Source organism: Anarhichas minor, unplaced genomic scaffold (assembly GCF_050575085.1).
Source record: "Anarhichas minor isolate MPS153535 unplaced genomic scaffold, ASM5057508v1 ptg000010l, whole genome shotgun sequence".
NCBI lineage: Eukaryota > Metazoa > Chordata > Actinopteri > Perciformes > Anarhichadidae > Anarhichas > Anarhichas minor.
The window spans coordinates 4,664,258-4,680,323 of NW_027466456.1; the positions used below are offsets into that span (position 1 = coordinate 4,664,258).

The 16,066-nt window shown below is 42.9% G+C and overlaps 1 protein-coding gene across 1 annotated transcript; it reads right to left on the bottom strand.

Moving 5' to 3' along the window:
* Positions 1 to 3,574: 3,574 nt before the first annotated feature.
* Positions 3,575 to 15,156, bottom strand: tmem59l (transmembrane protein 59-like). The gene is made up of 8 exons (XM_076088573.1): positions 14,940 to 15,156; positions 13,601 to 13,706; positions 12,595 to 12,689; positions 12,274 to 12,426; positions 6,710 to 6,815; positions 6,453 to 6,567; positions 5,938 to 6,055; positions 3,575 to 5,343 (listed from the first exon to the last, which is right to left on the bottom strand). The coding sequence occupies exons 1-8, from the start codon at positions 15,126 to 15,128 to the stop codon at positions 5,185 to 5,187; spliced, it is 1,041 nt and encodes a 346-aa protein (XP_075944688.1). The 5' UTR covers positions 15,129 to 15,156; the 3' UTR covers positions 3,575 to 5,184.
* Positions 15,157 to 16,066: the final 910 nt, after the last annotated feature.

Genomic DNA, 16,066 nt, shown 5'->3' on the forward strand with positions numbered 1-16,066 from the left:
CACACACACACACACACACACACACACACACACACGCTGCTCCTGTGTGCATTTGCCTGTTTATATATATATATATATAGATATATATATATAAATATGTGTGTGTGTGCGTGTGGCTTGTTTAATGCACTGCAGGTTGGCTCCTGCAGCAGGTCTGGCCAGATAAGAGCAGCACACAGTTTTCTACTGGGAGGGAGGGGGGAAGAGAGAGAGAGAGAGAGAGAGAGAGAGAGAGAGAGAGAGAGAGAGGAGGGAACATTGCCTCTTCGCTCACATAAACCATTAAATTGTAATAATGGGGCCACCAGCACTCAAACCTGGATCCATAGCGCCCCCTGTGGGTGATTGGTGGAGCAACACCCCAAGTGACAGGGGTCCTTGTTGCTGGTCGAGCTCCTGCGTTTGTGCAGGGCACTCAAGATGCAACAACTATTTTCCTTTGTGAAGATGAAGATGAGTCAGGGAAAGCAGATATAATAAGGGGTGGGAGTCAAAGAGAACAATAGACCATCTTGTAATGGGATCACACCAGCAGCTATGCCGAGGGCCAACTTCCCCCTCCCTACCCCCCTCCGTCCAGCGCCCTTGCTCAGACCACACTCGGCCTTCATTTTGATCCCAACTACACACCTGTAAAATGTCGTGACTGCATCTTGCACAGTTGTGGCGCTATTGCAGTGACAAAATCTGCTCACAGACATATAAACACCTGGCAAAGTACTCAAACCTCTGCGGTAGTTCCTGTTACGATAGTTGCTTCCAGGACCACATGAGGCTATGATGAGTCATTCACAAACTCTCAAGGTGAAAACAATACCAGCATCGTTGTCGCAGCTGGTAATAACTTGGAGCCGGGGCCCATAGCTTCACCACTGTGGACATGTCCTCAGTGTTGATTACGTTGTTACCTCAGCACGTGAAAAAAAAAAAGCTTTTTTCCTGCCAGAATTGTATTCCTGAAAGCGTTGTGTCTAATCAAATATTTCTAAGTGGGAGTGGGGTTGTGCTGGGAGTATTTAGACTCATCACCTCAGTATTGATATGTATGAAATTATGGCTAAGGCCCTGTTTGAACGTAAGGTTTGCTTGATGGTGGTCCACACACTGTTTAAAGTGCAAATGATGTGTGTGTGTGTGTGTGTGTGTGTGTGTGTGTGTGTGTGTGTGTGTGTGTGTTGTCCCGAGCTTGAGGCTGCAGTGACCATAAAATCCCCTTCGTCAACAGATAAACACTGACAGAGAAAGTGCGACAACAGGGCCCTATTTGCATTTAATGAGTCAACATGTCGGTGTGAAAAGTACAATTCGTTCCTAATCTTTTTCGTTTTTTCCTCCTCCGCCACCTCCACACACTAACGTGGGATCTATTTTTAGCCAGATCGGTTATACACACACACACACACACACACACACACACACACACACACACGAGACCCCCTACCTTTCTCTCTCGTTCTCTCTCCAGTTCATCATCAATGGGAGCCCAGCTGCTGCCAAACTCATTCACTGAGCACAGAGCGAAGGCCGGGCACGGTCAAGTTACTGAAGTGGCACTACAGCAGTCAATTTTTCTCTCTTTACCTAAAGTGTCTGAATGTATGGCAGACAAGTCTGAGCTCTGATCCAGCTGGCATTTTCTGTGTGTTGGCTGAAAAGGAGGTCAAAAAGCATCAATTCTTCATCCTCTGCCCAAACAACAGCTGGAGGAATTGACCTGACATGAGAAAACAACAAAAAGTCTCAGGATGTTCTTGCGCTGAAAACTTAGTTGAGGCCAGTTGTTCTCAATCCTGGTTGTCCGGAGATCACAAATCCTCTGATTGCTTTTGCTTCACCAAAGGCTTGTACTAATAGTCATCACCTGTGATTAATGGGGAGTGTCGGTGCTGCCTTCACAGACCTACGGTACGTTTGGTGACCAGCAGCACCACACTTTCCACGCTGCACTTTTTTTTCCTCTGCCAAGACATCAGAGGGTAATGTAATGTAACACCCTCTTGTAGAGAAGCTTCTTTTCCTTTGATTATGTGTCACAGCTGACAACGAGGAGGCATCTTTTGATATTTCCTTCCGTCTGTCTGTCTTTCACACAGCCAGCCAGCATGGTATGCTAATTGGACACATGCACTGGAAGCTCTGTTGTGTTGCCCCTGGTTTGTGTTTGATTATGTATTCACTGTATCTGGTCTGTTATTGACGCGATGACAGAGAAGCCGATGCAGATTTTTTTCTTTTCTTGAGTGAATCGTGTTTTTGGAGGAAGCTTATTCAAATGAACCTGAAGGGCTTAATTCTATCAGTTACAGGTGAGTGCAGAGAGAACGATGTGCGGTGTAGTAGATTCATTCAGACGGATTTTCTGCATAGCATCAGATTGTAATGCAGATGAAGCTACTCTTCTGTTCAGCCTTCAGTACAAGTTGAGGACCGTTCAGCCCTGCAAACAACTTGTGAGTGAATCAAATGTCGACACTTTTGGTGGAGAGATTCTGAATGACAAACTTCAGGGTATGATTTTATCCCAAATGCAAGTGCCAACTCTCAGATTTCTCTAAGCATAAGAACACCATCACATGTTTTTGTCTCCTGCAGGTAAAAGCTGGCAGGTGCTTCATTTATTCTCTCAGCAGTTGTCCCAGTTGCAAAAATTGCCTTCACTTGAAGATGCAGCAGCGGCGGCTCTCATCTGTTATGTTTTCTGTGACCATTTTTCATCCATTCAGACACAAACTCAATGTGTTTTGTAGAGTAAATGTCACGCATTATTTTTCTTGACTATTATGCCCACCTCAGCTTCTTGTGCAGCTCTGTAGTGAGATGACACATGACAACAACATGAACAGCAAACATCTGTCATCTATAGCCAGAGAAAGAACTTGTCTTCCTGACATTCTACAGTGTTAACAATATAATAAAAACACTTTATCTGAAGTACAATCATTAAATGTATCACTTAAGTTCGGGTGAGCTCACAACAAGGTGGTTTAAGAAATACTGAAGCTATGCTGCCACCACGTGGACTGCAGCGCTTATTACATGTTGAGGATTGAATTGTCAGAGAGTGGGGGAGAAAGTCACGGTTGGTGGGAACAGATTTGAAAATATAAAATCATCAGTGCTAAAAGGAATAATGTGATTTTTTTTAAAGAAGGTTGAGGATGTTCACATACTTTGATGTAAAAGGGCTTGACTGGCCTGCAGAGAGTCTGATCTCAACCCCACCAACCACCATCTGAGATGACTTAGAAGGCTGCCTGAGAGCCTGAGGCCTTATCAGCAAACATCAGGGGCCGACGAGAAAAGCCTTCAGAGAAGAGTGGACACTGGTGAGCCAATGGTTTTGGTATAAGGTGTAATGTTCTCGTGTCCACATACCTTTGGAAATATTAATTTAGCTATCCATCCTGCTATTATGTTGGCTACAACTCTTTCTTTTTTAACTTCTTCATATTTCCGTTTCACACAAATGCACACTCTAGCTACAGTGTATAACGTCTATTTGGCATTATTCTGTTTTTATTTATCCTTTTTAATGTAAAAAAAAAACAAGACACTGAACTCTCATTTATTTACAATGAAAACACTTTATTTCATGTTGTAAGTATCATTTGATTGAAAATAAACAGACCAGTAAAAAGGAAACAATACAGTTTTGAAATTCATCTCATACTCCTTGTGATATACCTTCAGTTTGAACCAGCGCAGATAATTATTGAATGGCTTTTTTAATCAAGAGTCCTTCCCGTAAATCACGAGGTAATCGTCATCCGTTATTACACGTTCTATTCAATGTTTACAGTAAATAGTAACACAAAAAATCACAAGTCTACAGTAGAGTCTTGCCATACTGGCATGGCGGGGCGGTTTAAGCTAAACTATCGAAACGTCACTTGCATGCACGGTTTATTGTCTACATAGCCTGGGTGAAAAGAGAGCGTTACAGGACATCAAAAGCACTGAGAGGAAAACAGAAAAATCTTCTCTAAAGACTGTGCAACTCTGTTCAATAACAACGGTCTATGTTAAAAGCTTTGCATTACACATTGTTACAGAGGTCATCCGTCAGTGTGTGCTCCTAGGACATACAAAATAGGCAGCTATTAGAAAGCACGTGGCACATATAACAGCTAAGAACTCTTGGAGTGATATAAGAGCAATAATAATAATAATAATAATACAGTAATAGGTGCAATCTCCCCTCGATGAGTCTCTTTCCAATCTGTGTTACAACGTATTTCACATACAATTACATGTGAATGATGAATTAACTGTACATGGCATTTCAATAACACTATTTAACAGATAACCCATGTTGATGAGTCTGAATAAATAGAGTAGAAAATAAGTCGATTGTTCATTTTGCTCATTCTCAGACAGAGCGTCCGGTTTTCAATCCACTTCCAGTTTGGAATCTACCAGTTTGAAGTATTTGCGTGCTGTTGTAGATGTTCACACACAGACACGTCCAAATATACACTAACAAACAGAGGAATACGTTGACAAAGGACACTGTTTTAGTTCTTGGAGTGAGTATGCCTTTGTTTCTCTGAACTCAGTGAGAATGTGTAGCTCGCCTGAGATTTTATTTTAACGTTGTGAAGGAGAAAACATGGTTTTCAATTATTAATGATTCCTGCAGCGCTCACAAGAGTGCTGTCAAAGTATTTAGCCCAACCTTCCATCCATCTTCCTTTACTCTCTCTCTCACTCTCCATTATTTTCACTCTCAGCGACAACATCAATTAATCCAAACTCTCTGTGAGAACGAGGCAAAACTAAATCTAGAATGATTCTCAGCGTTTGTCTTCTCTCGTCCACACTAGACATGAAAAATAATATGAAAGCTCTCAGCTGTAATCCATCCTTTTCTGCTTGTCATCAGCGTGGCTCTGAGACAAGAGCACTGAATTATCAATAAGCAATGAGCAGGCTGATCATTAAGTATAATCTGAAGATGGGAAATGAAATGCCTTCAGACCAACAAGACCAAGCTAGATGTTTCAGTATCATAATTTGAAAAATGACAGGAGTGTGCCATGCTCTTAAAAATATGTTTAAAAAAATTCTGGTGACTGGTTTGAGTCCCGTGATGTGTTTGTTTTACCCCTTGCACCGACGGGCCACGGATTTCAGACATGGTTTATCCTGGGAAACAAGACAGCAGCTCTCCCACTGGTCCTTTTTCTAAACGCAGGTTTTGTTGAGGTCAACTTTCACCGGCAGCGGCCCCGCCTCCTGGCTCTCCTCCGATTCTTTCATGGTCACAGCGATCACAGGACTCAGGTGGTACGGGTTGACTTTGTGGACATTATCCAGAAACTCTTTATCTCCGTTGATACTCAGCTGAAAGAAAACAAGTGATAATAGTGAGCAACTTCACCTACAACACTTCCCCAATCATTATTTGTACTTGTATATGCTGAGTCACCAATTAATTTATGTGTGGAACTTAAAGGGGACATGTAATCATTTTCAGGTTCATACTTTTTTACTAGAACATGTTTACATGCTTTAATGTTCAAAAACCTGTATTCACCCTGTCATAAACGCTCCGTTTTAGTGCCTGTCTCTTTAAGGCCCCCTCTCGAAAAAGCCCTGTGTGCTCTGATCGGCTTGCGAGAACAATACGGTGCACCTTTGCAACGGTAGTTCTCAATCCGTGGGTAAAGATACTCAGATGGAAGCCGGTATATTCTAATGAGCCAAAGGTGACACACAGGAAGGGGAGTTTTCTGATCTAGGCAGCCCACAAAAAACTGACTGGGTTGTTAATTAAAACCTTGTGGTTTGGTAAACACTCTAATTGAAGAAATGCATGCACACAAGCACTGAAAAGGTGAGTTTTCATGACATGTCCCCTTTAAGCGTGTGAAGTCGTTGCTTCCCTCACTCGTGCATGTGTGTACATTGGTTGTGGATGCTTTTCGGTGTGCGTACCTGCGTCTTGATGTGCTGCTCTGGTGCGGTGACGAGGCTGGCACAGCTGAGCCACAACATGACCATGATGGACAGGAAGAGACACGCCGCTAAAATCCACCGCGGAAGGCCTGAACGTCTGCAGAACGAGAGTTATGGGATGAAACTGAAGATGGATAGAAATACTGAGAAACTTAACATGAAGGCGCCAACAAATATAACTAGCCTGAATTTGCATGTTATAAATGTTGCAATCCCCAGCTACTTTAAATCCCTTCTCCAAGCATATATATATATATAATAATCACAAGTGTGAGAATAATAGAATCAGATGCGTGTGATGGATTAGCTAAATTTAAGTCTCTGCAAGTTGATTTTCATGCTGACAATAAACTGGAAGTCAGACAAAGAAGCCTGCTATTTGCTTAAGAAATGATTGTCTGTAATATAAAGTATATTTTATGGGGGGGAAGAACATTAGTTCTCTCATTTTAAGTCGTTAAGTCGTCAGCAGGGCAACTCAAGCTCCAGCTCACCTCGACATGCAGCCGAGGAAGTCGTGCTCAGCTGTGGGGTCGTCTGTGTGCTGGGCGGGGTGCTTCCCTTTGCCTCCTGCTTTGGATGCTCCCCTCTCACCATGTCCCCTCACACCTGCCATACAGTTCATAAAATAGTTGGATGCTAATGAGTGAATTTTGCAGCAATATATGCATGTGCTGCTATACATAGATAAATGTGTGTGTGTGTGTGTGTGTGTGTGTGTGTGTGTGTGTGTGTGTGTGTGTGTTCTCACCATGGGGTCTCTGGGTGTGAGAGTGGACCTGAGGCCAGGGTTTGTCCGCCACGTTGGATCGAGGAGCCTGCAGCTCAGGCAGAGAGTACTCCATATCTGGTTGGCTCTGAGGAGAAAAAAGCAAAATCATAAGCATCCTTTGGATCGAGTCAGGCTCGCTGTTTCTCCTTGTTTTCGGCATTTATGCTAAGCTAGGCTAATATGTCGCCTTCAGACATAATTGGGGTCAAACCTTGATTCTCAAGAAGTCAAGCTGTTCCTTTAACATCACATTATTGTTGAAGAAAACACACATTTGATTAAAAGATTGACATTGATTAATATTAAGTTCTAATATATATCGTAGATTTAAATGCAACACCCAGCAGATAGTCATCTCATGTTACAGGAAGAACAATATCAAACCCAGACAAGTTGACTTTATGTAAAGCATTACTTGATAATTAGTTGGACATTGAACTTGGACACTTCAAATAACGTGAAAAACCCAAAATGCTGTTTTTGTTGGCTCTGTTCCACAGAAGGGTCAGAGGTCAGGATTGGCCAAACGTCTCCAGCCCTTGAGCTGGAACAGTGTTAGACTTGTTCTCAGCCTGAAGCGTCACAGATCATGGTGAGGTGGCCAAGTTATAACAAAGAAAATAAAAGTATGTTGACAGCTATAAACATCAGCTGAAGGGAATTAAAAGGTCGGCTGCTGCAGTTTGTAAACGCCCTTCTTGTCTCTCTCGTCAATCTAAGCACAAGCAAGATGATTCATAATAATGTGAGCATTTAGTATGTTGCATAACTTAACTAACATCCTTCGTATACGTTGGAAGGTCTCTCACAGTATCTTTCTCACTCCCCCAAACCAGTTTAGTAAAACCCTCGAAAGGAAATGTCTTTTAAAAGAACTGCTACACACAGCCTGCTGTCAGTGTTTGCGCTGTTGTGGGTTTCATTATGTTCTCAGTGTTTCTGGTTTCCCCTGGAGAACTCATTAAAAGAGGATTTTGGATCCCCACTGTTGACCCTCCCTCCGCTTGTAACAATACTACTGCTGGCCTCAGCAGCAACAAAACACATGCATACACACACACACACACACACACACACGCGCGCGCGTATTTTAAGGAGTACGGTATATCCCACTGCAGTAGCATCAAACTCCCAGTATTTATCGATCCTGACATTAAGTGGATCAATGAACTCTGAAATCTCTTGCTGTGTCATGCACTACAATGTCAAACCAGCTAAAAATCATTCACAGTTTCATTCATTCTCATTACTTTACTTAGGAAATGATTTATCTGCTTTCTCCGGAATGATTCCAATCACTTGTCCAGAATAACAAAGCCACATACTGCAGTCGGCCGTGGAGACGTGGCTGGTTAGTTTGCTTCCCAAAGCCCGAACAATCCTTCAAACCTCTTCTGTTGAAAACGTTATTTCACAACCGGGTTTATTACCCCTAGCGAGCAATGCTTTCTGACAGGGTGCATTGAAACCAGATGCAGCGGCAGTGTGAAGGTTTGGGGAGACTCGAGGGGAATGATTCTCATTGGCTGCAGACTGAAGAGCCCCAACCATCAGAATGAGCGGAGCCTGATCTGCATCTGTCACGCATTATGAGAGAGGGAATGCAAAAAGGTGCTCTGGCTTACAGAAAGAGTGAGGGAAGACAAAGAAAGAAAGGAAGAAAGGAAGAAAGAAAGAAAGAAAGAAAGAAAGAGGGGGTTTTTGGGCTTCCACAAATAAATCAAAACATATGTAAAAGAATTTTGACTGTTATTCAAAATGAAAGCTTAAATATTTGTGCATCCATAAAGACTGAGAGGGGGAAATGGTTCCTAAAGGTATCTGACGTGCGTCTGGCTGTGCATTAAGCAAGCACATTAATCATCAGACACTTTGAGGAAATATTTAATGTAAATTTAACTTTAAATTGGGCTAATAGTTTCAAAATGATGGTCTTTAAAGGGGACATATATCGCACATTTTCAGGTTCAAGCTTGTGTTTTCTATTAGAACATGTTTACATGCTTCAATGTGCAAAAAGCACATTATTTTTCTCCTATTGTATCTCTATACTCTGTCTGAAACAATCTGTTTTGGCGCCTGTTTTTTTAAGCCCCCCACCCGCTCCCAAAAAATCTCAGTTTGCTCTGATTGGCTTGCGAGAAATATATGGTGCACCTTTGCAAAGGTAGTTCTCAAACCGTGCGTGGAGATACTCAGATGAGGTGGTGTATTCTAATGTGTCATAGGAAGGGGAGCCGAACCCCATTGGATTTTTGATTTAAATGTTTTCTGATCGGCAGCCCACAAAAAACTGACCGGATGGTCTTGATTCACAGTTTGTGGGTTTGTAGGCACTTCAGACACCCAAATGTGCACAAGCACTGAAAAAGTGAGTTCATCATGAAATGTCCCCTTTAATTTGGAGGCCTTAAATCTTAATCTCTGTTATTACAGCGCCCCCATGTGGTCAATTAAGACTTTTTATACTTCCATTTGGTGTGTCGTATCATAGTAGACAAAAAGTGTATAGAAATAACCAAAACAATAACATGTTTTCAGCATGAAAGACAAGTACTTCAGGATTAAAAGACAAGTCTGGTGATATTCCGTATTTCTCTTTTTGTTAAAACATCTCATGAAAATACCAAAACCCACAATAAATGTATCCTACTAGTATCAAAGTATCAAGTATCAAAATCCTGGTATAGCTTCTTCCTCCATTGTTGTCCAAACCAAATGACATCTTCTTTCAATTGTAAAAGTGTGTCTTCAGTAGGAACTAATGTGGGCTGAGGGCAATAGACACGATCAAACATAGACCATAATAAATAGACCATAATACCATAAATCATGACTGTGCTTCACATACCGTTTGTAATGTTCGTGCTTAAGTCACTTTAAGTCTCCTGTGCCTGGATGATTAAGCGTAGATGAGAAAGAACACTGACTTCCTTTTTCAGTGTAGCATCATAAGTCAAAGTCACGCTTCCTTCAAACACTGTTATTTCACCCGGTCTCTCCATCCTGAACAGGGTTTATTTTATTCATTCGGGCAGAATGACTAATGCAATTGCCAAGAAGAAATGGGGTAAGGACTTCTCTCTTTGTATTCAGCCGTACGCCGAGTTCAATTTGTTCGGCAGTGCCAGCCTGCTAACGGAACCACAGCTCAGTTGGAGGAAGTCTTTAATCGACTCTCTTTTGTCCCAAACACTCTCACTCTGTCTGCCTATCATGGGCTGATTTGTCAAAATAACACAGGCGGTGGTGAGAAGGAAATGACTGAGGTAAAGGGCTGTGTTTTACCAATATTTCCTCAAAATTACAAGTTTTCTTTATTTTCTTTTTCCTTCCCTCTGAGACAAACCCCAGTGGTGACCTAAATATGACTTACTCCACCCATATAATCTGAACTAACTGCTGCCACTAATGTTTGTTTATGATGCACACAACCAGTCATTCTCACAACTTGAGGTCACACAAAGTTGGATATATAAAGACAGTCAGCTCCTTTATGGATATCCTGTCGCTCAATTTAGCTGGACTTTTTCTGTTGTTTCAACGCTCGGAAAGTCAATCTGTCAACTTGGTGGCGGTTTGCCAGCTGCCCACTAAACACAGGCCTGGTAGTCTTCTCACAACCCCGTGGAGCCTGGCTTCCCCTCGCCGCTTCAGCCTGCATGTCACTTCCATAAAGAGCAAACGTCCATCACTACGTCCGAAAGAAATGTTGGTGATTTCATATTCTGTGGCTGCCGCATCTCTGTATGAGATGGTGCCTCAGAGAGCCCAGTAGGCAGACAGCTTCTTAATACCTAATAGTGAATCTCATTATATAAAGGACTCCTCTGTTATACAGTAGCTCGTCTGTATTGGTTACGGTGCATAAATACTCTCATTTCCTACTGAGCCCTTTCATTACGGAGCTAAAACTGCCATCAAACGGGAAAACCCCCGACAGAGATGCAGGTTTCTGACCAGTTTTTGGAGGACATGGTTGGATGGACTGGTGGTTCGACAGACCAACTCTTATTATAGCTTTAATGTATAGGTGGTTTACTGCATCCACCTTAGCAATATGTTCAAGTTCAGCAAGAGAGCTTTATTCTGCAATGGCTGCAAAAACATCCAGATTTGCCATTTCAATAATAGAAAATGTAAATAAATGTGAGATCTGCATGAAAGTAAACATGAAATGACTCAAATAAGTAGCGAAAAAGCCCCGCAGCTCAAATCCTTGATCCAGACCAAAAAATGATTACTGGCCAAACTTTCAACCACTTTCACAATTTCTTATTCAACAAACAGACAAACCCACGGGGCCTAAATATAACCTCCTTTGGTGGGGGGTGCTCATGAACAGTGGGCCTGTCAGCTCAATTCACTTCGTCTTTTTCAAATTCCAGAAACAACTCCTGAATATTTATCTGTCACAAACAGAGCTCTACTCTTTAGTGCAGTCCACTCTCTTCTGACTTTCCGTCCTGAGTCGAGCTCACCACAGCTAGCCCTGCCGGTTATCAAATATGCATGGTGCTGAGGGAAGTGACATAATATGAAAGGACATTTATAAACAATTAAAAGCGCTGAAAAAATGGTTGCAGCTCTCTGGATTCAGCCACCTTGTCCCCACCCCGCTGTGTGCCCTTGCTCACTCAACCTTCACAGATGCACTGACTCCAAAATGGGCTGTGAGTTGTTTTGGCAGTGACCCAAGCTCTACGGCACCGCATAGCCGAGAGGATATATTTCTTTATCTTAACAGGAAGCAGAGGTTAGCTCAACTAATAATATATAAAGGTCTACTGGCTTGCTTTTAACCTCCAGCTAAAAACATGCGACAGGAAAAAGCTTTGTCGACATTAATCTTGTAATTTTCCACCATCTTGACTCAGTGAGCCATAATATAGTGCATGAGGACAGTTGATTTATGGAGATGTTAGGATTCATTTGTCTGTGTCTTTTGCAGCGAAGCACTTAAAGGTCTAAATCTGTTAAAAGTGCAGATATTCAGAATTTATTTTTGCCGTTCTGCAGCTTCATTTTAGAAATGTTGAATATTTGCTACAACGTGTGACTCTTAATTTAACATAGACAAAGAAACACACATGTTCACACATTCACAGTGTAAACATGGTGTATCGTGTTTCTCTTTGCATTTGTTCACTGACACTGATAGGATAGGATATTTTCTGGATTTTTTTGTGAATGAAGATTAGATCAGTGTAGGTTGAGGTTTTTCCAAAGGAAGCATTGCTGCTCACCGCAAACACATAGTGTTTAATCTAATAATCATCAACGAAAACTGTTGCTGCCAGAAACCCCAAAACACATCATGTGTAGCACATGTGTAGACTTTTAGGAGCTGGGTTTAGGTTAAAACACCATCACATTATATAAGATGTCAACAGAGTGCAGACAATGTGCGATTACATGAATCATTATCCTCATTTTGCGGAATATAACTTGAACCATTTATCTATAAACCTAGCATGGACAAGATAAATGCTTTTTGTGAAGCAAAATAATAATCACTGCTAAATCACTTGACTGGGTCTTACCTGAAAAACCACAACCTTGCCATCATCAGCCTGCAGGTAGAAGGTCCAGGTGGAGGAGATGAAGCTCTGGGCAGAGCTGACGATGTCGTTGCACCAACTGGAAACGGCCTCCATCACAGAGGCGGGCTTAGGGCGGAGAGTCATGGCCCTGAGCTGCGGAAGAGAGAGCAAGATACTCTAATACAAGGAGATTTATTTGTGTGTGTGTGTGTGTGTGTGTGTGTGTGTGCTTCGGTATACTGTATGTGCACGTACTGATATTAACATTCAGACATCCTAAGTCACTTTGGCTCTTATAGCTGTATTAGCATTTTTCCTCACCTTCCTCCTCTTGAGCTCAGGTTCAGAGGGTTGACTGGCACAGCCGGTGCAGCAGGCCTCCTGCTCCAGCAGCTTAATATATGCCTCCTGGCAGGCTGGGGAGAGAGAGGGAGAGAGAGAGAAGAAGAAGAAGAAGAAGCATGATGAAAAGGTGGTCGAGAGTGCAAAAAAGAGAAAGACAGAAGCACAAAAGCGAGTGGGCACATGGAGCACTGCAGTCAGCTGGGTGGAAGATAAGAAGAAATAAAACAGGTACAGGCTGTTTATGTGGGAAGAAAGAGAAAGATACAAGGGAGATGTAACTGTTGGCGACCACGGAGACGATTCTCTCCACGTCGGCGTGATAAAAAATGGGGGGCAACGGGGCATCCGCTGTCTGGACGGTAAATCACATCATTGATTTCCAATACAGCAGTTCAAACAGGGCGAATAGCCTCAAACAGCCAGGAAATAACCACCGATTCTGCCAGCTTTCTGGAAACAGAGCAAATGTTTATCAGAGCTGCTGTGTTGGTAAAAAAAAGAGTCCTGTCTTATCAAAAAGACCAAAAGCACTCGTTCAAAGTTTGTAAGACACAATTCAAGTAGAAATTGCTGGAATAAGAATTAATGATGTACCGATACCAATATTGGATATCGGTCCAAAATACTGACTCACATAGTTGGATTGGGTATCGGTGACAATGGGGCCGATCTATTCAATTCAATTCTATATACATTACATTGGAATTTTAATTCCTGTTCAAGTTTTGACCAATTTGTTGCTGCATTAAAAAAGTGAATTTGTTGCTGGTGGACCTTTAATTATGTTTTAATAATAGATATGGTGCCTTTTAAAGAATGATCCCACTCACTTCCACACAGTGAGGCATTGACACAAAATATACATTTTCTCAAAAAGCATTGAGGCCTCGGCAGCTTCAACTCTGGCCTCGGCCTGCTCTGTAAGACCATGCGGAGTCATTCAAACAGGCAGTCCAACAGACAGACTGACACACTGACTCACCTCCCTGACACTCCTCCCTGCTGGCATTGAAGCCGGCGTTGCCATTGACGAACTGGCAGATGGAGTAGAGGCGACAGCCGCGGTGACAGGCGTTCATTATGGAGTCCTACCAGCCAGACGGAGAGAAGAAAGGGAGACGCAAAATTATAGATGTCTCCCGCACTCTTGGATAAACTCTAAGATATACGCTTGTTAGAAAACATGATGTGTTGTGGCATCTCCAGATGACACAGTGCAGCTGTTGAATTATAGCATGTCATAAACAGTTGAGAAGAGGGAAAGGTAGTGAGAAAGGAAGATGCACATTACTGTACTTCCCCTTGTCATAATGCATTCATTCTCGGGTTGACAGAGGGGAACAGCGCCCTCTGGTGACCTCTCTGGGAACAAAGAGAGTCCCTGACCGAGGATTTTTTTTTTTACAGCCTTGAGCTTGACATCATCTTCACTGCGTGTCCCTGTTTATTCTCAGAGGGGTGTTTATCTTAAACCATGAAACGTTGACGGCTTATTCAACATCTCTGTAGTTACTGAACCAGGTCTGTTGGCCTTAAACTCGACATACTGCCACAAATACGCACGCTCAAGTGGCTCGTTTTGAATCACAACCTTCAAAGCAGGCGACTGTGAACCGCTTTGCAGCTCTGCTCCTGCTGCCCTGCAGGATGCCTGAACCACACCTGAAGGCAGCAGAGAAGGGGGAGGGGGGTGTGGGGGGGGGGGGGGGGGGGGGGACATCCGACACTGGAAATCTCTAAAGGATCTAAACCACAGAAACTCTTGGTGAGATTCACAGCCATCATCTCCCACCCTGTCCAGTCCGGCCTCGTAAGCAGAAAGATGCTGTGGTATCTGTCAATAAAGGATCATTGTTTCATGGCTCACAATAGTCTCACTGATCCTCCACAGCCCGCGCTACACCTTCCCTGTATGGCCCATCTTTAATTGCGTATTACGGAATGATCAATTATTGTCGCAATTCAATGCAAGAGCATCTCGAGATGAGCTGACTGGACGCAGGTCACTTCTCGGACGAGTCTGGAAGGTGCAGAAGAAAATGAGCTGCATCCATCTTTCGGCCTAATTGTGCGCCGTAGCATCCGAGAAGATGCAGCGAAAAATCGGAGCGAGCGTGTCATTACGCACGAACATAAACACATTCCCTTTATATATTTCATATGAATACGGAGGTTTTTTTTTTCGATGCCGAGCACATTGTGTTCGTCTGTATGTCGGTGCAGGCGCTGAAATGTCGGACAGCAGGAGGTTTCAGCTCGTTGCTGATAATGCGCTTTCTGCAGAGGCAGCCTACACGCTACGGCACACAGGAATAACTTACTTTAGCGGGGCTTTTGTTTTTGATGGTGAGCTGGCATTGCCTTTTGCAGTAATTGATGTCGCCCAGTTGGTTGTCGAACAGATCCGAAGACGCCGCCGCCGCCGCCGCCGCCGCCGCCGCCGCGAGTCCGGCGAGAAGCACCGAGATCATGGCCGAGAAGCCGCACATCGTGCCGCCGAGCCGCAGCATCTCAAACCCTGGAGAGGAGGAGCGGAGAGTCGAGCTTCAAGCAGCACTGAGCTCCCTTTGTGGCGGCGCTGCTGCTGCGGATGCTGCTGCTACCTCAGCCCGGGTCCTGTCTGCTGCTCCGCTGATCCGCTCCTGCTCGTGGCGTCACGCGCATCATCATCATCACCACGCACAAGCTGCCCCCCCCCCCCCCCCCTAAACACACACACACACACACACACACAACCTGCAGAGCTGCCTTCACTGCAGTGCACAATGTGGCGAGGTTGACATTCATAAAAAATGTGTCTGATAGTAGAAAAGGACCAAGCTGCGGGTGGCAGATGTCCTGCAGGGCGGACAGATGGACTGTCTGTTGAAGTATTGACAGTTCATACATAATCAATGTCACAATTATCGGTTGAATGTTAATATCCTGCTGGAACACATGAGAGCTATACAACACATTTCAGCTGAGGAGTGATTCCCTGGAAAATCAACAACTGATAAAAAAAAACTAATTTTGTCCTTGTATAAGTGTTTAGATATTAATACAAATGTAACTTGATGATGATTATGAATGTTGTTAACATTGTATGAATATTATACAGCGTGTACCTTAAAATAGTTATCAGATCTTTTGTATACAGATGATCTATGTAGCATCATGTATTTGTGAAATAGAGTAGAAGTAGTGATGTGATGTGGGCAAATGTACAAGTATAAAATGGTGATACTCAAGTAAAGTGCAAGTACCTTAAAATTGCTCTACTGTAATCTACTAAGTGCAGTACTTGAGTAAATATATTTAGCTAACTCCATCTCTTTATTACATGATATTTCCAGAAAAGGGTGTTATTTTCATATGGCGAATATTAGTCTTATACTACATATATATATATATATATATATATATATATATATAAAGTATAGGTGTTATGGGAGCAATATACACTGAT